The sequence below is a fragment of the Lucilia sericata genome, unplaced genomic scaffold (genome assembly GCF_015586225.1).
Source record: "Lucilia sericata isolate MDLA Ls3-8-SP2 unplaced genomic scaffold, ASM1558622v1 Contig000160F_arrow, whole genome shotgun sequence".
Taxonomy (NCBI): domain Eukaryota; kingdom Metazoa; phylum Arthropoda; class Insecta; order Diptera; family Calliphoridae; genus Lucilia; species Lucilia sericata.
Window position 1 is genome coordinate 66,550 of NW_023994190.1, and position 24,429 is coordinate 90,978.

The window sequence follows — 24,429 nt, forward strand, 5'->3', positions numbered from 1 at the left end:
TATTTTTTTTTAAATCTACATACTAAAAAATAAAACTTAAGAAAAATTATTATTATCTGAGTAATATATAAAACTAAAAGAATTAAAATTACGTTTTTTAAATAAAACTTAAAAAATAAATATCATGTTTTAACCGATAATGCATCATTAGAGAAAACAAATGGTATATCAATTAACTTTTACTCTTAATCCTTGCATTTGATTTTTTTGTTTTAAATTTTACGAATAATCATTATTTTCTGTCCCTGATTTATAATTTGAATGGAAAGTAACTAAATTTAAATATTTTTTTTTAAATCTACATACTAAATCGTAATTTGTTTTTATGTGTACTTTTAGGCTATTTACGATATGCTTGGAGCATGCTCTTCAAATAGGCCTGCTGATTCTGCTGAGGAACGAGCGAAAAATATATTCTCTAAAATGGATGAGAATAACGATGGTCAATTAACACAGGAAGAATTTTTAAAAGGCTGTCTTCAAGATGAAGAATTGTCGAAAATGTTGGCGCCCTAAACACTTATTCTCATTTATGTAAACAATATTTTTAAAATTAAACTTCTTAATAATAAGCTATGCACAATAAACATAACTATTTAAAACAAAAATGTTTGCAAATTCAGGTGCTTTTCAGATAATTTTATAAGAATTAATAGTTATTAATTAATTTCTCTCTAAAGAGAAATCAATTCAAGCGAAATAAACAATCTGTTATTTACAATTATTATTAAATACAATATTCATATTCATATTGATTTAATACGATCCCATCTTTTTTGATTGAGATTATAAAAATCGCCCGTTATTGGTTTTTATTATTGCCGCACAAGATCGCAATAAATATTGATGTATTTTCGCCATTTTTTTTTTTTTGACTCATGCTTGTCGTTCCAACGGTCACACATTGCCACATTGCATTTGATTGGGTACAACAATCACAATATTGGTGTTAATTTCCGCTTGAGTTAATATATATCGCTCATTTACTACAAGACTAGTATCACCGTTGCCTTTAGTGCTTTTAAAAATTTTCGACGCGAGAAAATTTCGAGTTAGTGCCTAGTGCTTTTCCAAAATCTCTTGAATTTATCGTCTTTTCTGTGTTTGGGATAAAAACGTTTTTCAGTTTATATTTCTTTTAAGTAAAGTAATGAAAGACCGTTCGATAACTAACATAAAATTTGGGAATTAGGCGCCTTGTATGCGGGAAAGGTCAAATGCGGCCCGATCAGTGTCATTTAGGCTTATGTAAGACTAAGCTATGCAGATTTTTATAGTAACACTTATACGGGAGGTACAATTTTATGAGGGCTTGGTGAAATAATAGACGGATTTATATCATTTGCAATAAAGTTCATCAAATTATCATAAACATTGCGGTCATTGGTTTGATTACGAGATTGAGAAACATCTGCACAAACCCAATACATATGGGCAATTTAATGTCAAGTGACCCAACTCAAAAAATCGATTTTGATGAAATTGGATAGTAGGCCAGAAACAAATTTTCAGCTCTATCGGTCAAGAGTTGCCAGACTGGGTGTCAATGTTGGACATTTTAGTCATACAGGGTTTTATTCAAATGAATGTAACTTTTCTATTGGTCCAAGCGAAAATTGTCCAAAGGAGTTCATTTATTTCTTCATTGCTTCCAAAAAAAATATTTAAATTTGTTTTTTTTTAATATGCGATATGGCACTTAATTTTCCCTGTTCCGACCTATAGGAGCTGAAGTACTGAAATTCTTTAAAAATGTTCATGGATGACAAATTTTATTTGGTATTCAAAATGGTCAACATTGGTTCATGATTTTACTTAGCCCCCAAACAAATGCCCCTCGGAATACAGTCAAAATAAATATGTTATTTATGTAGCAATCGTGATAAAATTTTGCAGAAATCGGTTTTATATACATACCTTCAATTCGAGCCGAAAATCTGATAAGTGTGTGGAGTAAAAATAGCGAATAATGGAAAAAGTTATGCATGTGTAGCCGTAGGTTTTTGTGACGATCACACAAAATTAAAGTGGGAAAGTCTAAAAAATAAATTTTCTACGCTATGTAAATGTGTATGTTTTTATACCCTTCGTGAGAAAGGTATATATTAGGGTGATCGGACCGGTTTTTAATAACCGGTTATAAGAAAAGCTTTTCAGAAAAGCTCACATTTCGAATATCGAAGAAACCGGGGTTTTTTAAACACTAAAAAATATTTTCTTTTAATGTATAATATTCTTATTTGTATGTTCATCTGGCAACCTATAAACAAAAGCTGTTTTAATAAACATTCAATAAAAATGGCATTATGGCATAGATTTTTAATAAAAAGGCATTTTTACTAGATAGAATGATAGGTTCTCCACAAAATTCACTTATTATTAAACAATGGAGATTCAAAAAAGTACCCAATTTTCCTGAACAAAATACTAACATTTTTAAGATAGTTGGTAAGAGTAACTATCTTAAAAATGTATGGTCCTATTTTTTTTTGGTGAAATCGCGATTATTTATACTTCCTAAAATGAACAGTTATCATGTGCCAAAGTGAAATGGCCAGTGTGCCTAAAATATTCATAAAATTAACGTATAAAAAAAAAATTTAAAGACAAAGAGAATCCGCAGAGTCCCATAGTAAAATGATTCTTTTTTTTTTTTTGCTTAAATAAGAAATGATATATTGGACTATATATACATGTATATGATAAATAGATTTCATTCGGAGAGTCATGCTGCGTTTCAAGGAAGCATTTTTATTTGACAATGAAAAACAAATAAGTTATAAAACAAAATGGATTTGCAATTAAATACAAAAAAAAAAAAAATCGCAAATAACCAACATCAAATAGTTTTAATGAAGTGTTGCAATATTTTTTCCTTATTATATGATGTTAATTATAAAATGCAAGAAAGTGAATTTTGTGGAAAACTAGTCTCTCTATCCAGTGAAACCATTTCTTTATTAAAAATCTCTTCAATAAACAAACAAAAGTTTATCAGTGTATATTCATTATCATAATTATATCTATGATATTTCTGTTTTGTTATGTTTTTCAATGAACTGTTTTTTAAGTATATAAAACTTTTTTTCTTATTATTTCTAGGCGTTTTAATATTTTGCCAAAAAACCGGTTATTATTAAAAAACCGCAACCGGTTTATATTAAATTGCAATATTTCGAAGAAACCGAATCGATCATCCTAGTATATATAAACAAAGCTCTAAAAGAATTCATTCCCTAATTCTTTTTTTGAAATTGAGTTATATTTTAAAAAATTAACAATTCTTCAAACTCATTCCGTTTGATTTAATTCCTAGAATTAATTCTTAAAGCTTTCGATGTAGTTGAATTAATTCTCTAATGAATTAATTCCTATAGAATGTTAAATTCCTTCTGAATGAATTAATTTTGTTTGCATTCAATCTGTTACAAATTGAATTAAAATAAATTTCAACAATTCCTATTGATTTTTAAATTCCCTCTGAATGATATAAATTTTGTTTGAATTCAATCTATTACAAATTGAATTTAAAAAATTTTCAACCATTCAATTTGAAATAGATTGAATGAAAGTTTTGTTTTATAATTCAAAAGCATTCTGTATATTAAAAATTGAATTACATTTTTTTTCTTTCATTCAATTTGTAATAGAAGGAATTAAACAAATATGAATGATCATTCAATTGAATTCATTCCTATAAAGAATGAATTCTCTTAGGAATTAATTCAATGGAATATAAAGCCAAGGAATTCAGCTTTAGAATTTAAATTCAAAGAATGATTTTAAAGAATGGTACATTAAAAAATTTAAAGCCGAATTAAAAATATAAGGAATTAATTCCAAATAGAATTCATTCTTTCCATGCTTTGTATATAAATTTGTCATTCCGTTTGTAATTTCCACAATATAATTTTCCGACCCTATAAAGTATATATATTTTGGATCCTTATATATAGCGGAGTCAATTATGCCATATCCGTCTGTTGAAATAAATTTTCTGAAGACCCCAGATATCTTTGTGACCCAAATCTTCAATAATTTTCTCAGCCATGCTTTCGAGAAGTTTCCTATTAAAAAATCAAAAAAAAAAAAAAAAAAATCTGAAACTACCTCTGAAAATTTCCTCAACAAATTATAAATAAAAGCATACCGTTATTGTTGTTTTTTACTTTGATGCAGATATAAAATGTAAAATTATGTGAAAAATACCAAAACATTTTATAAAATTTAATTAAATTATAAAAAACTAAAAATAAATAAAACCTGTTTTTTAAAACATACTTGGTGAAGGGTATATAAGATTGACTTGTTTATATGTATGTATATTGATGGACATGAAAAATTATCTTTAAAAATGTAGCACTTTCATTCAATTGTTGATTTATTAGATAAAAAGAGAAAAAAATCGTTAGATACGAACCGGATGTTATACATACGTCTGAAACTATAAACTGCGTTTTTAGTTTTTCATTTCGTGATCTTGTGTCCCTTTTAAGGACTTCAAAGTTTTAAAAGGTACATTTTTTAAAAAATATTTTAAAATACTTCTACTGATCAAACAATATCAAATTTGATGTCAAGCGAAGAAGAAGAGTTGGAAAATATTTTGTATTATTTTTATTTTATACTGTCAGGATTTAAGCTTTAAATAATATTTAAAACTTAAATAGATATTAAAGGTTACGAATTTCAAGACATTTTCGACAACTTTTTATCCTGACAGTATAAAATAAAAAAAATACAAAATATTTCCCAAATCTTCTTGTTTAAAATGTCAAAAATTCCGATTGTCGCGAGAAAAATAATAAAAATATTTATTAATATATTTCTGGTCCGCAAAACGACTATTATTTTATTTTAAGGGGCATACAAATTTCAACAAATTTAAAAAAACACCCATTTCGATAAAATGCGAAGGCAATATGCCTCTCCAACTCACTAAAAGAAATTTTGTGGACCAAAAATATTCTATAAAAATTTTTAAATTATTTTTCCCATTTCGAAAAAATCTAAAATATTTTATTTTTTAAAAATTATACTGAGTTCAGGATTTTCAATCGCTGGTAGGGAACTGAGGACCATTCCCAAAAAATATATATTTTTTATTTTTCTTGCGTTCAGTACATTAATACGCATCGATTGAGTGGTATTCCTACATGAAATTCTTAAAAAGATGTTTGAATCTTGTTCGTCTGAACCCCATAAAACGATTCCCCTTTCCAGATACTAAGATAGCCGAAATTTGAACTCGATTAAACGACGTTAACACATGCCGCTCGTCGCTCAAAATTTTCGACCAAAAAGCTAACATATGAAGCTATAACTCCAGAACTGTAAATAATAAAAAAACAAGGTTAGTATCTCAAAACAAAGCTAATACTGTTCTTCAAAATTTATATTATAAACAAAATTCTGGTTCTTGGCCAACAATTAATATTTCGATATGTTTCAATGAGAGTTTCCAAATATTGCAATATTTGGCCAGTGACCTCCAAAGTTAACGCCTTAAGATTTCCCAATTTATATATAATTTTAGGGACATATTTTTTATTATCTGGGAAATAATTTTCTGTAACTATTTTGTTTAAAATATATAACAGTAAAGAATTAGGAAATATTTTCTAAAATATTACAAATAAATTAGTTTTTCGCGAAATTCTCAGAATTCAAATCGCAGGTACAGCAAAACTATAAGAAGAATTGAGCTAATTTTTTCACTGTTTTATTCCCTAATCTATTCACAATAAATCCCACGGTGAGAATTCAAAAATTTTAATATTTGTTTAACAAAGTTTAAAAAAACTGACTTTAAGACTGCCGTGTAAAAAATTATTTTTTATTATAGCTCAGAACAGGTGCACGTCGTCTTTTAAGGACAAAAACTTACTGCCTGTTTCAGTTATATTCGAGTAAATATAGATATATTTTGAGGCCAGTACATTGGGCTGACCATTTAATCAAATTTTGTCAGTTAAGACATTTTCACGATTTTTGACATCTGGACACTGCTAACAATAGAAAAATTTGCTCGCTAAGCCATTTTTCACGATTTTTTTGAGCGTGCTTTGGGTCGTCATCCTGCTGAAATATTAATTTTTCTGCAGAATTGGCACTCGTATCTACATGACCAGGATGATGAGTCTACAAATTTGGAATGATAAATCTATAAAGATGGGATGATCAGTCTGCGACATGTATCGAAATCAAATGAACGATTGCAAGGAAACAGTAAAACAAGATTATGGCATGGGAATGTTTTACACAGTGCCACCTTAGACCAATGCAAATAATCGATGAAATATTGAGCAAAGAAGACTATCTGACATTTTTAAAATCGCACGGAATGATGTTCCGAGCAAAAATTTTTATTGATGTAGAAGTCAGTTAAAAGCAAGGACCTTAATCCGATTGAAAATTTGTAAGAAGCTTGAATTAACGGTAGGGACAATACCGTCAATACCCCATCAATTTGCTTTGGCAACGGGTTCAGCGTGAGTGGGTGAGTATCAGAGAACTGCAATGGGTGATTGAATATTCACAACTTAAAAATGATTGTACTTTGTGTATTTTTTAAAATGTTCAAAATTGTTTCAACAAAAAAATTCAAATTAGTTTTTAAATAAATCAAATTTGTACATTTTGTTTAGTTTTATGAATAAAATCATTGCTCAATTCATTTTAATCAATTTGAGTTTTTATTCGATCGACTAAAATATGAATTTTTTGATTAGAAATAAAACTCAAAAAGGAAACAATCAATGTGTGTAATTTATTGCTCAAATATTTATGAAAATCTTTGGGAGCTTTACGAAACCGTAGAAGTCTAAAATTCGTTGGACATCTTTAGTAATTCCATTCTCTTCCGCTGCAACAATTTTTAAACACTTTGTCTCTTAAATTGCAAAAATAACTCTATATTGCTTCTAATTGCCAATAACTTGGTCAATATTGAAGTCTATTCTTGCGCTGAGTCGATAACGTATAAAAATCATTACAAATTTGCTCTTTTTATTTGATTTTATTCAATACCAGCTATACCCAGTTTGCTTTGCTACCCTAAAAACGATATAAACAAAAATCCACTTTATGATTTTTAAAGATTCTAGTTGTAATTGTTTCCCAGATACAGTAGTTTTCGTTTATAGTCATCACTATAGTCATCATCATCACATTAGTTATATTGTCAATTTTATTAGATTTAAATGCCTCTATCGATTAGTTTTTAAAGTCGTACGCCAATACAACGACAACAAATGTAACGATCCAAATGAAGAAGTTTTTGTTGAAGAATGTTAAAGAAATTTTAAATGCAGTAGATATTTTGCGACATTTTCGCTTAGAGCAAGATATATATTAAAATTTTTTATTTGAAAAATATAGAAGATACAACTGTAACCAACTACCTCAAGCTAAAAGAGACTAAAAATATAGATTTTTTTAAATAATATAAATAATATTTTTTAATGTAATTAATAGTATTTATTTCTTTAATAATCATGAATTATTAATTGATTTATATTCACAAAAAATGAATATATCGAGTTACTATATTCAATAGCCTCTATCTAAAATAATACAGGTTTTCAGAAGAGCAAAAAAACTGTTTATTTCGCTAGTTCGTGAAAATTTTTTAATTTTTTCTTCTACAATATATTTTTACGGCCATATTCTAAATCGTTATATAAAAAAATTACAATTTTGCATTATTTTCAAAATTATTCACAAATTTATATCAGATAGAGCCTTTTTTCTACGAAATTTTTTTTCCAGCCTTCAGATAGAGAGCTTTTCTTAGAAATATAAATTTTTTATTTGATTTAATATCAATAAATATTATATTTTATGCAATTTAATGAAGTAATAGTAACCAAATTGTTGAAAAAGCAATAGATTAAAAGGTTTTGGTCCAAAATCAATGTTTTATGGTTAAACACTGCAATAAAATTAATCATATTTATCTTATTTTCAATATCATATTAATCTTATTTTCCTTATAAGCACATTGAGGCATATACAAAAAATTTTGTTTATAATCACTTTAGCGATATAGTCCTCAATTTGTGTGCAGTTAAGGGTTGTGACTCAATTTGGATTTTAATGTAACCTGTGAAAAATATACGAATTTTTGCATTTAATTCATATAAGAGGTGCCAAGCCCCTATTGAAAGTCCGATATTTTTCCCCGTTCACATGAATGTCAAAGTTCTTTGTGAAAAATATGAGAATTCTAACTCTAGTAGTTTCCCAGACATGCAAATTTTTGTATTTAATTCTAATGGAGGTACGGCCCGGCCCCTACTGTTAGTCCGTCAATTTAGCACCCAAATGTTAAAATGGATGTCAAAGTTCTTCGTGCAAAATTTCTATATTCTAGCTCCAATAGATTCCCAGATATAAAAATGTTTGTCTTTAATTCATATGGGAGGTCTCACGCCCCCTATTGCTAGTCTGTCCATTATCCCCCAAATTGTTCATCTGGATTTTAATATTGCCCGTGCAAAATTTGAGGATTCAAGCTCTGATGGTTTCTCAGATATACGAATTTTTGTACTTAATTCATGAGGGGGTGTCTCGCACCCTATTTTTAGTCCGCCCATTTTGTCTTAAACAATTATAATGAGCATCACTCACTGTGGCTCCGTTAGGATTATAACTGTTATATTTTCTCAGATATAAGTACTGATCTAATATTTTCTTTATATGGGAGGTCCCAAGCCGCCTACAGACATACCGTCCATTTTGTAGCCAAATGTTCACACGGATGTCAAAATTGTCCATATAAAATTTAAGTACTCTAGCTATTGCAGTTTCTGATATATGCTAATTTTAATATATATTTTGTATGAGATCATAATTCAATTTAAAATAAAAGTATACTAATAAAATGACTACAAACTAAAAAGTATATGCTAACTGTCAAATGTTTATTATGGATTTTGACAGCCAGCGTATTTTAAAGTCTAAACAGTACTTTTTGCTCATAGTCTATTCCGCTTAAAGGCCAAAAACGGATGTAAGCCAAAACAATCCTATTCACTTGCAGGTTTCTTCGATTTTCATACAAATTATTTGTACTTAAGTCCACTTCGCCTATAGTCCATTTTCGTTTAAAGGCCAAATTTTCTTTGCATGCATAACTAATATTGTATAGAAAAAAAATTTCATATAGTATAGTTTTTTAATACTTTTTCTAAACAAACTGGCAAACTTATTTTTTGAAAAAATAGAATAATTTATTGTAAATTCTTAAAAAAAGAAACAGTCTAAGATTACAAAATCTTTTAAAAATGTTCAACAATTCGCAATTTATATTTCATACACATAGATATATGTTAGATTTAGTCATCCAAAGACTTATGCCCGAATTCAGAAAGAAGAAAAGAAAATAATTTTTAAATTTTTTTTTTCATATAAAATTTTAAATATTGATTTACATTCTTCTTTCTGAATGCGGGCCCTAAAATAACTGTTCTCTCATATTCTCCTACATTAATTCGGCTTTCTCAAAATTCCGTTGTTGTATTTTTGTGTGTAATTTAAAAAAGTCGCACACAGACCTTGCTTTGACAAGTGCTGATCAGCAACTGATTTGATTTTGTTTTTCAAGTTGAGAGCAAATCAACATCAAATTCTCATTTAAAGAAGAAGAATAAATAAACCTACAGTGTCGGTGTGCCAGCGTAGCGTCAACAGAATTTTCTTTCCTTATCACACCTGCTATGAAATCTCAATATTGAACTTCTCTGACATATATAGATTGAATTTTTTGAATGAACAAAATTGTATAAAGATTTTATTGTATACTTAAATCAGGAAACAATTAATTTTTGCATTTCTCTGGTGAGTATTTCAAATTTATAGAAAAGTGTAATATGTCTACTACATACAATGGGAAACTTTTTGGTTATGTCATATGTATATGCGTAATATCATATCAAGTGACACAAACAAATTTTCAACGCTATCGGTCCAGAACTGCCGGTCTTAGAGGTCAAAGTTTGGCAATTTGGTCATACTGGGTTTTATTCAAATATGTGTAACTTTTTACCTATGTATTGGTCCCAGCAAAAATTATCCAAAGGAGTTCAGATAGCTATTTCTTCAATGTTTCCAAAATTTTTTTAATTGTTTAAAATTATTTTTTTTTTAATTATTTTTGCTCAAACGAAAGCTTAGACAATTTACTTTTAGGTCTTTATAGTCCCATAATGGGCGACATGAAATAACTCCCCAAAACAAAAATGAAATAACTCTTCAAATTTGGGGACTTATTTCATTATGAAATAATTCCCCAATATAAAAATGAAAAAAAACCTAATGGAATGAAATAACTTCCTAAATTAAAATGAAATAACACCCCATTTTTGGGTATTTATTTCATATGAAACAAATGAAATAAGTTGACATCTAGTGATAAAAAATAACAAATTATGGAACAAATCGGGTTTAGTGACATTTCTAAAAAAAGTAGGTCGCTCAACTTTCGAGCTTTAAAGTTTAATACATTTCAGTTTTTTATCTTAATAAAGAGTTCCTTCTTGCGTTATGAACATCCATACTTCATGGCAGCTCTCTCAGAGGTCAGTTGTGTTTTTACATGGGTGTTCGTAATTGTAAACCCTATTTTACAATAAATTCTCAATCGGGTTTTACTCTGGCGACTGTAGGAGCCAATATAGCTATATAGCCTTATATTTGGGGTCATTATCCAGTTGCATTATAGTGTTTTCAAGATTTTGACCCCAATCATTAAAAATAACCCGATAAAATGGCTTCATAATATCAGTAATTCGGTATTCATGTTACCATTTATTTTATAAATTTTTCGTACGCTGAAAAATATCCCTAAAATAAAAAATTTCCATCTCCAAATTTCACAATGAACATTATGTCGCGGTCTTTTAATGGTTCGTTTGGTTTTCTATATATATACTTTGGCCGATCATGTCCAAGGAGATTAATTTGGGTCATCTGTCTATATAACATTTATCATATCGTTTTTGAAACTTTTTAGAGAATTCTAATAGAAGAGCTCTGAGTTTTCCGTGAAAAGAGGCTTCATAGCCCTTTCTCTAGCATGGATAGAATTGATGGATGGCATAAAATTAGGGTGATCGATTATTCGACATTTTCCAAAAACCGGTTTTCGAATAGTTCGAATAGTTGACATTTCAAAATTACCGGTTGATATTTTTCAAATTCAGAAAAAACCGGTTAACCGGTTTTTCATAATAAATAAAAAAATATATGTTAATTTGAAGAAATTAATGTTTATGATTAAATTTGATTAATAAAACATGGCCCGAAATGATTTTTAACAGTTTAACAGATTATAACTTTAGATCTAGTCTGATTTACATTATTTCTTTAATATAAAAAAAAAAATTAGGAAAAAAGTGGACACTTCTGTTAAACATAAGGTACTATGTAATCCTAGCTTATTCTAAAGCCCTTTTAGGAAATTTTCATAGGCATTCCAACACTTCCATAATATTTCAGCGGTAAATTAATTATTGTAATTGGAATATAATCTTAAGATTAATAAAATTTTATTAAACAGTTATCAATTTTACAAATAAAATTTTTTAATTAATTAGGAAAATCAGAAAAGAAATAAACGAATATCGAATAACCCGGTTTTTAAAAAGTGAAAAAACCGGGTTATTCGATATTCGAAAAATCAACATTTAGAAAAAACCGACACTGGTAAAGCAGAAAAAACCGGGTTTAAAACCGGTTGAAAAATCGAGTCGATCACCCTACATAAAATGAATGGAATCATGAATGTCGAAATATCTATTGATATCAAGCAATTTAATTTGAACATTTTTAATGATTGGGGTCGAAACATTGAAAAAGCTATGATGGAACTGGATAATGACCCCAAAAATAAGGTAGAATCACTCAATTTCTTCCAAAAACTGTTAAAATTTTAAGAATTTATGGTAAAATCGGGTTAACAATTACGAACTCTCATGTAAAAACACAACAGAACTGATCGATATTATGACTTTCAGAGTTGAATCTTCCGTGAACCCAAACAGAAGATACAAATTACTCAAAATTTTGCACTAGAAAATGTTAATTTATAATAAAAATTTTCCTTTAGTACTACGCGCCAAATATGTGTAAATTTATTTTCTTTGAAGTATAATTAAGTGGATTTTTGTTTATTTTAGTTTAAAAATATCTTTAAAAAAACATAAAACTTTTTTAAATAATGTTTTTGGGGTAATAAAAATGACCGAAAGTTTAAATATTTGACCATCATTTACACATGTTTGTCACACACTGTAGTTCATAATGAAATAACTCCCCATTTAAATGTGAAAAAATGCCCCAAAAAGCGAATTAAATCCCCAAATTTCGTTGTTTTTGCTTTCTGAACAAATTTTTACGGAGCTATTTCATTTTTGGTTTGGGGAGTTATTTCGTGGGGAGTTATTTCATGCCGCCTCCATAATGGGCGTTAGTAAAGATTTCCTAAATAGCCGGCCTAAGGCTGAACACTCTTGTACCCCAGAGGATAAAACCCTTGCCGAAGGCCGGCTATCTGACATATATTTTTTTTATTTCGTGTGATAAATGAAATAAATCCCAAAAAGCAATATAAAATTTGCTTACGAGCGATATATAGATTAGATTCTAAACTAGGCCAGACTAAAGATTAGACTATAGACTAGAATATAGGATATTTATACTCTAGTTTTTAGTCTAGTCTATAGTCTAGTCAATTGTCCAGTCTATATCAACGACGATTTTATTGAAATTTGCTAGCAGGATGATGGGGTAAGAAAATTCTGTTGACGCTACGTTAATACACTTACACTATAGGTTTATTTCTTCTTCTTCTTTTAATGAGCAACATTATTTGGTTTGCTCTTATCTTGAAAACCAAAATCAAATCTGTTGCTGATCAGTTTTTTTTTAATACACACTGAAATACAACAACAAAATTTTGGGATAACCGAATTAATTTAGAAGAACAAGAGGGAATAGTTGATAGTTTTTATAAAGTGGTGTAGGGTATACCCTGGTATGTGCTGATGTTTGTATAATATTGGTCTATAACCACCTTAAAGTATACCAATACCAATATACCGGCTTAGAATCATTTTCTGAGTCGAATTTTGAAGATAATTCATGATCTTCTATTGCCCAGGGACCAACCCTATTGAAAATGGTTAAGATCGGTCTATTATTACACCTAGCCCCCATACAACTGAACTTGTAAACATTGTAATCGAACTACAGGTCGCAATTTTGAAGATAATTTAATGAACATGATCTTCTATGGTACCGGAGACGAAGCCTATTGAGAATGGTTAACATCGGTCCATTATTTCACCTAGCCCTCATACAACTGAAACCCCCGAATATTGCTTGTAAACTTTGTAATCAAACTACCGGTCGCAATTTTGAAGATAATTCAATGAAATTTAGTACATGATTGTCTATTGTCCTAAGGACGAACCCTATTGGAAATGGTTAACATCGGTCTATTATTTCACCTAGCCCCCATACAACTGAATTCGGCGGGTTCAGAGAGCTTTTAAGTTCATATTTATGTTTAATATACTCGTATCTCAACAAAAAGCTGCAAAACTGTACTAGCCTTTATGACCCTCATGAATTTTATAATTATAGGGTCTCATTTGAACCTAGCCCCTATACAAAGCCCCCTTCAAAATTTGACTTAAATGTCCACAATTTTATTCAACAATAAATAGCTTAAGTTCAAAGACAGTAATTGTTATTATTTTTATTAAAAAAAATTTAATTTAAAAGTTTTATTTGATTTGAGTTTAATTTCTCAAAAAAGTACAAATTGCTTTGATTTGTATTTTTTATATTTTCCGTAAAAATTAAAAACACAAATAATTTTTTTTAACATAAGGCCCAAATAAAAATCAGTTAATGATTTTTATTTTTTGAAATTAATTATAAAACTCATTATGCGATATTAACCTTTAAAACACATTATAGTGCAGGGGCAATGTACGCGGCGTGCTGCTTCAAGCGGCAGCAGCATTACCGGCTTTAATAAAATTAATGTGTTTACAAAATTTTCCATACAAAAATATTGACACATTACGAATATTTTGATTTGGCAATGATGAGCGACGCGGCAATGCGGCAAAGTTGAATATTGTTCAACTTTTCCGCACGGCCGCTTGAAAATCAATTGTCATAAAAAATTTTTTATTTTAGCATTTTTAAAATCAACAAATAGGAAAAAAATAAATTTTAAAACAAAAAACATTTAGGCTTGTATTTATAAAAAAATCTTATTTTGCTTTTAATGCACTCAATAGTTAAAGCACACTTTAGCCTTAAAAACCATTAATAAAATTGTGATATTCATAAACAAATAATAAACGTATATTAACTATTGTGCTGATTTATGTTTAAGTTGGCAGCACTGTACAATATGGCTGTCATTTTATGTGTTAGTGTTGCGTACAATTAGGATAAAATATTCGTTGATTCGGTTTTCTTGATTTCATATTTTTGTTTATAATAGATTTTTGACAATAAAAACAAACTTTTAAGAAAAATAAATATATATATGGCTTTAATAAATGTCTATTTAGTTCAGATGTATAAATATAACATATAATTTCTAATTATTATTAAAAGTATCCGAATAACGGATATTTTGCGACAAAATATACATCACTATGACACATTTTCTTATTTTTACTTATTTTCCTTGTAATTTTTGATAAATTTTTGCAAATATTGATAAATTTCTTTGATATTTGACTAATTTTAATGCCGGCGAATATATTTTGCATTAGTATAACACTAATCAATATAATTTATATGGTTAAATACTTTATGGCATTATATTTAACCAACAAACTTTGAAAAAGCCAAATCAAATGATTTTGTCCATCATTTGGTTGACAGACGGGCATTTCCAAATTGCCTAAAAATAGTGCTGGACAATTGGAATATTGTCAAATATTCATGCATTAATCGAATAATGCCTAGATTTGAGTTTTTTCCTCAAAATATAATCGTTTAAAAATTTTCTGGGATTTTATTTACAAATTTGTAAACGTTAAAATTAGAATTTTTAGATTTTATTTTAAAAGAAACCATAATTAGTTTTCGCAATCAACCTAAAATTACCGGAAAAATCTTTATCTGAGAAAAAAATTGTTAAAAATCAACTTATTGTTGGCTTAAAGAAGGGTCGAGCCTACAATAAAATTCTTCTAATTGTCAATGGTTTATTGAAGGTGTTTTAAGCTATTTCACGTTTATAAATACGATTTTCCTGAATTTTGCCTAAAATTGTTTAATAAACCTTAAATAAGTTTTTATAAATACAGCCGTTAAATAACAAATACAAAATTCAATTGGAATTAATTGGTGTTCTTTTGAAATTGAAAAGTGATTCATTTATATGATTTTGTGTTCAACTGATTCCGCGTGCATTGGCCCTTCACCAAAATTTTCAAGCGGTATGCCGAGCAGCTGATTGCCGCGTACATTGTCAGAGAACAGATATTAATAGAAAATTGGTAAAATTTCTTTACCACTGATATCACCAACCGAATTTGCTGAAATTGTACAGAAATTATATTCGAAAATTGGAAAATTAAAATTCTTTAGGTGATTTTTATTCTTTGTTTTGAAAAATAAAAATCATTGATTGATTTCTATTTTTTGTTTGAATAAATAAAAATTACTGAGTGAGTATTATTAAAAAAAAAACAAATAATTTTCCATTGAAACAAATAGAATGTAAATCAAAAATAATTTTTATTATAAAAATCAGGAAAAAAGTTTATTGAAGAAATCGATTAAAAAAGGGTTTGGAAATATTTTGGTACATTCAAAACATTTCTATGACGATTCTTTAATGCTGATTTGTTTAAGCAAAAATTTCATTGATAATAATTATTTTCTGTCTCTGCTTAAGTATTTATATCTGAAAATTATTATTAAAACTCAATCACATTTTATTTTTGCAACAGGTGTAGGGAATTATATGGTCGGCCTCGCCCGACTATAATTTCTTACTTGTTTATATATAGACTTTGATATACGCTGACTGTCAAAATCCATAATAAATATTTGACAGTTAGCATATACGTATTTATTAGTATACATTTATTTTGAGTTGAATTCTGCTGCTTTATCAACACAAATAAAACTATGGTAGTATGTGTTTGAGCTCCACTGGTCTATATTGCAGTCTATAGTCTAATCCAATGGTGCCCAAGGCTATAGCTATAGGCTATGTGTTTTAATATGAGTTTAAATATTAGTAAACGCTTTTATATTTTCATTTTAGTCTACTCAATAAATATGTATTTATTTCATATTTCAATATATGCTTTAGACTGACTGGATCTTATATGGGGAGAAAAAATTTCGGAATCTTGTTCGTCTCAACCACACAAAATGATTCACCTTTCCAGATATTGAGATAGCTCGATTAATAGACGTTTACACGTGCCGCTCAAAGTTTGAATAAATCCAAATGTTTGACCAAAAAGCTAACATATGAAGCTATAACTCCAGAACGGTAAATAATAGAAACTCGCTTAGTACCTCAAAACAAAGCTAATATTCTACTTATTTATATTATATACATAATTCTTGTTACTTTAAGTCAAACAGAGTTACAACAGATTTTGTCTCTCTTCGTTTATTTTGATATTATATGATAAATGTTGCTATTAGGCAAATATTTTACATATTTTTGTTAAAGAATCATAATGTACATAGATATAGTATTTCAAAAAATATAAAACATAAAAATTGGTTGAAAAATGTGAAAGTTATTAAAAATTCTCCAGGCCATTAACGTGTCTCAGATCACTTGATTAGGAAATGTTGAAAAAATATGAACTTATTTTGGAAAATATTCTAATAAATCTATTATATTACATAAAATATATCTTTATTCTTATATCTTATAATCGAATATAAGTTTTTGTCCTTAAATGATATCGTGAACCTGTTCTCAGCTATGATAAACAAAATTTTTTACACGGCAGTTTCAAAACTCCATTTTCAGTTTTTTAAAATCTTTGTTAAACAAATTTTAAAATTTTGTAAATATCAACGGTGAATTTATGGTCAATAGATAAGGGAATAAAACAGTGAAAAAATTAGGGCAATACCTCTTATAGTTAATAGTACCTGTGATTTGAACTCTGCGAATTTCGCAAAAAACTTTTTTTTTTTGTAATATTTTACATAATATGTCCTAATTCTTTTCTGTTATACATTTTAAACAAAATATATACAGAATATTATTTCTCAGATAATATAAAATATGTCCCTAAAGCAGCAAAGCGCAGAAAGAGAGACGCGAAGAAACTGTTATTGTAGTGGTGAGAAAATGCTAAAAAAACACTTAGAAAAAATATTGCCTAATTACGCTTGTTATGATCAAATTTCATAACAAGGAAAATAGTAAATTTTACAGATAAAACATATTCAAAGAAAAAAAAATATATATATATTTCTTCACAAAGATAAAGTTTTTTATTTATAATGTGTAAAAAAAGTATTAAAAATACTGTTTTATGTGTTTTCATTCTTATGCATTAGTAAAATTGTTTTGGAGTGTACGAGTTTTTTGCAAGTAATTCTATTGTTTACAAATTGTGTTGTTGTTTTTACAAATTGTTTTTGCAATTTTTGAAACAAAGCGACATCAACCTACATTGTTGAATGCTGTTAAGCAACTGAAAATCATTTTTTTATTCTTACGCTCTTGCAATGAGTTTTGTTTACGATCGGGTAGGGTACGTGTGAATTGCCGAAAATCTTCGTAATTTGAACAATATGATCGCGCAACGCTGCCCTAAAGTTATATATAAATCGGGAAATCTTAAAGCGTAAACTTTGGAGCTCAAAGGTCAAATTTAGCAATATTTGGAAACTCTCATTGAAACATATCGAAATATTATTTATTTGTTGGCCACATTTTCTAAAATGACAAGAATTTATAGCATATGCTCCGATATTTAAAATAACAACAACCTAACCTACAAATGCGGTATCGTCCGTAAATGTAGATCTGTGAGTCAGTGCGCTCTTTGGCATATCTGCAGTATATAAAATATATAGGAACGGGCCTAGAATACTTCACTGGGGTACTCCAGCAAATATTTCACGACGTGAAGAAATCACGTCTTTAGATATAATTTAAAAAGATCTTTCATATATGTAATTTTTAAGCAGTTTGTGAACATTCGCAGGTAGTAATGCGATAATTTTGTGTATTAGTATATCGAGCAGACTTTATCAAAAGCTTGAGAAATATCTATGAATAATGCTGAGCAATATTGCTTGCTCTCGAAGGCTTTCTGAATAAGAGTGGTTATTCGATGTACCTGTTCGATAGTGCTGTGCTTTCTTCTGAAACCGAACTGATGATCAGGAATAATGCAATTATCGTTAAGGTGTACTATAAGGCTTTCAAGCAATAACTTTTCGAAAAGTTTTGAGAATATAGACAACATGCAAATGGGGCCTGTCCGATAGTGCTGTGCTTTCTTCTGAAACCGAACTGATGATCAGGAATAATGCAATTATCGTTAAGGTGTACTATAAGGCTTTCAAGCAATAACTTTTCGAAAAGTTTTGAGAATATAGACAACATGTAAATGGGGCGGTATGAAGTTTATGGTCAATAGATTAGGGAATAAAACAGTGAAAAAATTAGGGCAATACCTCTTATAGTTAATAGTACCTGTGATTTGAACTCTGCGAATTTCGCAAAAAACTTATTTTTTTGTAATATTTTACAAAATATGTCCTAATTCTTTTCTGTTATACATTTTAAACAAAATATATACGGAATATTATTTCTCAGATAATATAAAATATGTCCCTAAAGTTATATATAAATCGGGAAATCCTAAAGCGTAAACTTTGGAGCTCAAAGGTCAAATTTAGCAATATTTGGAAACTCTAATTGAAACATTTGAAAAGTTTTGAGAATATAGACAACATGCAAATGGGGCGGTATGAAGTCACTTGAGTGACATTTTTTCCCGGTTTTGGTATCATAACTATCTAAACAAAACATATCATAACTATCTGAACAAAATAATTATCAGTGCTGAATTGGGCAGGTTACTTATCATCGTGGTAGTATATTATCTGTACCAGGTGATTTTCCTGCCTTAAGACCATTGATTGTCGTCTTTATGATATAGAACGGGAATTTTATTGGGTGTGGAACCACATTATTTATAAAGTTAGCACGAAAAGAAGAATTTGTGTCATTTATATACCCACCATCAAAAAAGATGGAGGGTATATTGATTTTGTCTTTCCGTTTGTAACACATCCTTATTAAATTCTAAGACGATCTAGCCATGTCTGTCCGTCCGTCTGTATGTCTGTGTTAAAAGCACGATAGAGTCCGAACGGAATGAGCTAGAAGATTGAAATTTTCCGCAAATATTCTCTATGGGTAAGGTTTGTTTGGTATTGAAAATGGGCAATATCGGTCCATGTTTTCGGATAGCCCCAAACAAGTGGACCCCCGAAAAATAGCTTTAACGGGCATATCTGTTTTAAAAGTACGAGTATAGCGATGAAATTCAACACAAATAAGTTTCATATGATCCAAAATCTCCCTACCAAATTGTATGAGGATCGGTCGATAATTGACCCCATATAAGGTCCCCTTCAGAAAAAATTATTTTAACGCTCATTATTGGCTTAAAAATACGAGTATAGTGATGAAATTCGACATAAATAAGTCTCTTATGATCTAAAACCTCTCTACCAAATTTTATGTGGATCGGTCCATAATATAAGGTCCCCATCAAAAAATTATTCTAACGCTCATTACTCATTTTTTTCTTTTTTAATATTTTTTTGTTATGCTACAATTTGTTATTGTAAATAATTGCATTAACAAACAAGTAAGAGTGCTATATTCGGCTGTGCCGAATCTTATATACCCTTCACCATAGTGTATTTAAAAATATCAATTTTATAAAATTTTAATTTATTTCATTTTCTTGACCATGTACCTCTCTATGTATATCATTATTATAGCAATAGCAAAACATAATGAACTACAACAACTCTTAAACTAAATAAACACACGACATCCAAACATACGAAACGAAATACACAAAAAAAACAAAAACAAAATAATTAACGCAATGAAACCAACAGACATCCAAACATACGAAACTGAATACACCAAGAAACAAAAACAATATACACGAGGCAATGAAACTCACAGCCATCCAAACATACGAAACTGAATACACCAAGAAACTAAAACAACATACACAAGGCAATGAAACACACAGCCATCCAAACATACCAAACGAAATACTCAAAAAAAAAAAAAACAAAATACACAACGCAATTAATAATCAGTGTTGTTGTTACTTATTTTTTATGAATTTTTCAGAGGTTGTCTCGGTTTTTTGCTTATACAGTGTCTCGAATTTAGGTGTACTTTACAAAGAAACAGAAAGATAATTTAATAATATTTATTGTGTGTAAAATGAATAATTAAATTTGATATATTGTGTAGAGAGTCCTAAGGTTTAATATTACACTCTTTAAAATTTGGATAAATTACATTTACTTAAATAAATTTAACTTTTTTTAAAAAAGTCCATTTGGTCCTGTATTTCATACTTGACCATATTTTGCGAAACACAAAAATTAGAACCGAATGGTCGTTTTGCTTAAACTTGTTTTAAGGGGTTACTATCAACCGAAATGATATATTTTTGGCCCATTTGGTCCACAATTTTGGGGCATTTGTACCATCTTTTCATATAATATCATTAAAATGACAATTTTTTACCATATTTGCAATTTTTTCCAGAGGTTAAACCAAAATTTAATATTGGGATTTAATAGACTCCTTGAGGTATCTAAAAATAATAATTTTTGTTATAAGGATCTGTACTTAAACGTCACAAGATATATTTTTGTATGCTTCTTCCGTTTTTTAATTGCATTATCTGGATCTTAAGTCTTTTTTCGTACCGCTAGGTCGATATTTTCCGACAAAGTTGGCTGGTATATATTATTGTAGATATTAGCACTAATGTATTTTAAATTTTCAAGACTTCGTAGCGGTATACAACTCCAAAATATGCCTTAACAAAACGTCATCCTACACAGTAGATTTCAGTTTTTACTACTCATAACATTCACGGTTATGTTGCCCAATACAATAACACTGTAAGTCCAAAATGTTGGGTTTATTTTGATCATAGTAAATAATATTAAAACAGATATCAATATTTTTGAGTTAGACCATAATGATATGGCTTGGAGGCCATTGGTTATGAAAATAATGATTCCACTATATTGAATGGCGTTTCTTCGAGGCATGTTTTGGAGTTGTACACTTCCACAATATATTGAAAACTTAAAATGTATAAAAGCTGATATCTAAAACAATATATAGAAGACAAGTTTCCCGGAAAATTTGTGACCTAGTATTATAAAAATGGACCTAAGTTCAAATAAATTGAATTAGCGATAGAAGAATGATCCCAATAATATATATTGGAACGTTTAAATATAGATTCTTGTAACAAAAATATTATTTTTAGAGAAAAAATACAAATATTGCCAAAAATCGCCATTTTAATGATATTATATGAAAAGATGGTACAAATGCCCCAAAATTGTGGACCAATGGGCCAAAAATTCGAAATAGGAAACTTCTCGAAAGCATTAATTTTATTTTCTAATGCCCATTATTACAACTTTCCAATAACTAAAGTTAGGAATTTATCGTACAGATAATGTGCTTTTCATTATTACAAGTCAACTTTTAACTAAAGGGTCCGATAAGCTAGCGGGAAGATCAACTTTAACGTAAGCATTAAGAATTTTTGAAAAAATGTGAAAGAAAAATGAATTAAATGTCAATTTTTATATGAAAAATGTTATTAAAGGCTAAAAGTGTGCTACGGTTTTTTTATAATAAAAATTTATGTTGTAATAACGAAAATATTTAAAGTTCACTTTATTCCTCACTTTAATTAAAGTTACTTTTTACTATTACGAACATTAAAGACAAGTTGTAATAATATATATGTAAAAATATATATATATATATATAAGTATTTAATTAGCGTCCATTCGCTGTTACTTGTCTTTTATATTTTTGTTTATATTTTTATTAATTATTTATAATCACAATGTTAGTTTCATTCACCACGAATGAAGAATATGTTATCGAGATATTGGAAAAAGCCTTTGTACCTCCAGAAGGCTATACTCAGATAAAATAAATAAAATATAAATCAAAATGAAAATTATGTATCAATATTTTATCATAATTTTAGAAGGGCTCATTTGTACATTACAAGATTAAATATGTACTACAAAATTTTGGTGGCTAAATTAATAACGTGTTATATAATTCTTTTTATTATTTGACATTATTTTAACCTCTTTCAATTGAAATGTATAGTTTTTTTTTCAAATTTTTCATTACAATAAGCATAATATATTCTTTATTCAAAGAAAATAAGCCATTAATCTATATATATATATATACAGTGACTCAAACGGAAAATCGGACATGGCTCACAGGAATTTTCAATTATAAAAAAAATTTTTAACTTTTTTAATATTTTAACTATTTGAATGTTTTTTTCAGAATATTAGAAGATTATTTTGATACCAATTTGCAAAAAATATTTTGCAATTAAAAAAATATACATTGATAAACAAAAACTTTCAAAATTTAAAGTCAAACGCAAAATCGGACAAGCAAAGTAGGTATAGATTTTTTTGTAATTTTGTAATAAAAACGTGAAAAAACTATTCAGTTATCTTATTTAAGTGTAATTTATTGTGTATTTACCGAAAAAACATAAAAATGTCTCCACAGGGCAAGCAAACAACGGTCGAAATGAGACATATTATTATTCGAATGTATGGAGAAGGAAAAACTGTAAGAAATATTGCAGAAATCGTGGGTAGAAGTCGTTCAACCGTTCATGATATTATTAAAAGATATAGAAAAGAATATAGAGTGGAGAACAAAAGCAAAGAAGGTCAGCGAAAGATATTAAGTGATGAAAGGCGTATTTTAATCGAAGTCAAGAAAAATCCATTAAAATCTGCTGTTGAGCTACAAAAGTTTATAGAAACCAATATAGGCAAGTCAGTGTGTGTTGAAACTGTTAGAAATGTGTTAAGAAGGCACGATTTTAAGCCCAAAAAATAAAATAATGCGTTTAAAGTTTGCCAAAGAGTATATTAATAAAACAAAGGATTTTTGGAATACGGTAAAAATGGTCTTAGAGCGACAATTTCTTGGAAAAAAATTATGTATATACTCCTTACAGGTTCTTTATACAGATGAAAGCAAATTCAATTTACATGGATCAGATGGAAGGAGGTTTGTGTGGCGAAAATTTGAGATAAAAAATACTAAAGCTACTGTAAAACATGTGGGAGGTTCCGTGATGGTTTGGGGCTGTATGTCTAGCGCTGGAGTGGGGAATTTACATTTTATATATGAAAAAATGGATAGATTTGTCTATCTAAACATTTTAAAAAACAATGTCCAGCAAAGCGCAGAAAAATTAGGCATAAAAGATGATTTTGCTTTTTATCAAGACAATGATCCAAAGCACACATCAGAAGTTTGCAAGATGTGGCTCATTCATCACTGCCCCAAACTACTGAAACCTCCCCCCCCAATCACCTGACCTAAATGTCATTGAACATTTATAAGATGAATTGGCACGAAGAGTTTAGAAAAACACCTTTAATAATATAAATCAATTGAAAACAGCTTTGAAAACCGAGTGGAATAAAATACCTCCCGAAGTGTGTGCAAATTTGGTTAATTCTATGCAAAAAAGATTACAAAAAGTTATAGAATCTAAAGGCAATGTTACTAAGTACTGAATAGTTAATTATTTATCTATTTCTCAAGAATCGTGCTAATATTATAAAGAATATGTTATTTTGTCCGATTTTGTATTTGAGTCAACAAAACTAGATTAATTTATTTTTTGGCAATTTTTCATTTAAAAATAATTTTTTTGTTCTTTTTTTCTGTTAATTATCTAAATACTACCTGAATTAATATAAATACAAGTTTTTTTTTTATAAAAATCTGTGGTTGCTTTGTAAAGTAGTTTAATGTAAAACATTTAGGCTTGTCCGATTTTGAGTTTGAATCAGTGTATATAAATTAATGTCTGTTTGTTTGTATGTTTGTTTGAAGTCTATAGCCGCCTAAACGGCTAAACCGATTTTCTTGAAATTTTAACAGTGTGTTCCTGTATGGCTAGAACGAAAAATAGGCTACTACTACTACTGAAATTTCAAGTGGGCGAGGTGCCACGCCTACTTACTAAATAACTATTAAAAGTCGTATATCTTGAAAACTGGTGCAATTAGAGTCCTCAAATTTTGCATGGACAACTTTGACAT

At 28.6% G+C, this 24,429-nt stretch overlaps 1 protein-coding gene across 1 annotated transcript in view; it reads left to right on the top strand.

Annotated features, from left to right (window-relative positions):
* The first annotated feature begins 332 nt into the window (after positions 1 to 332).
* Positions 333 to 24,429, top strand: part of LOC119601380 (neurocalcin homolog) — a 320,560-nt gene continuing 296,463 nt past the window's right edge. Inside the window, exon 1 of the mRNA XM_037952299.1 lies at positions 333 to 534. Within this exon, the coding sequence (XP_037808227.1) occupies positions 485 to 534 (50 nt within the window). The 5' untranslated portion in view covers positions 333 to 484. The remainder of the gene's footprint in view (positions 535 to 24,429) is intronic.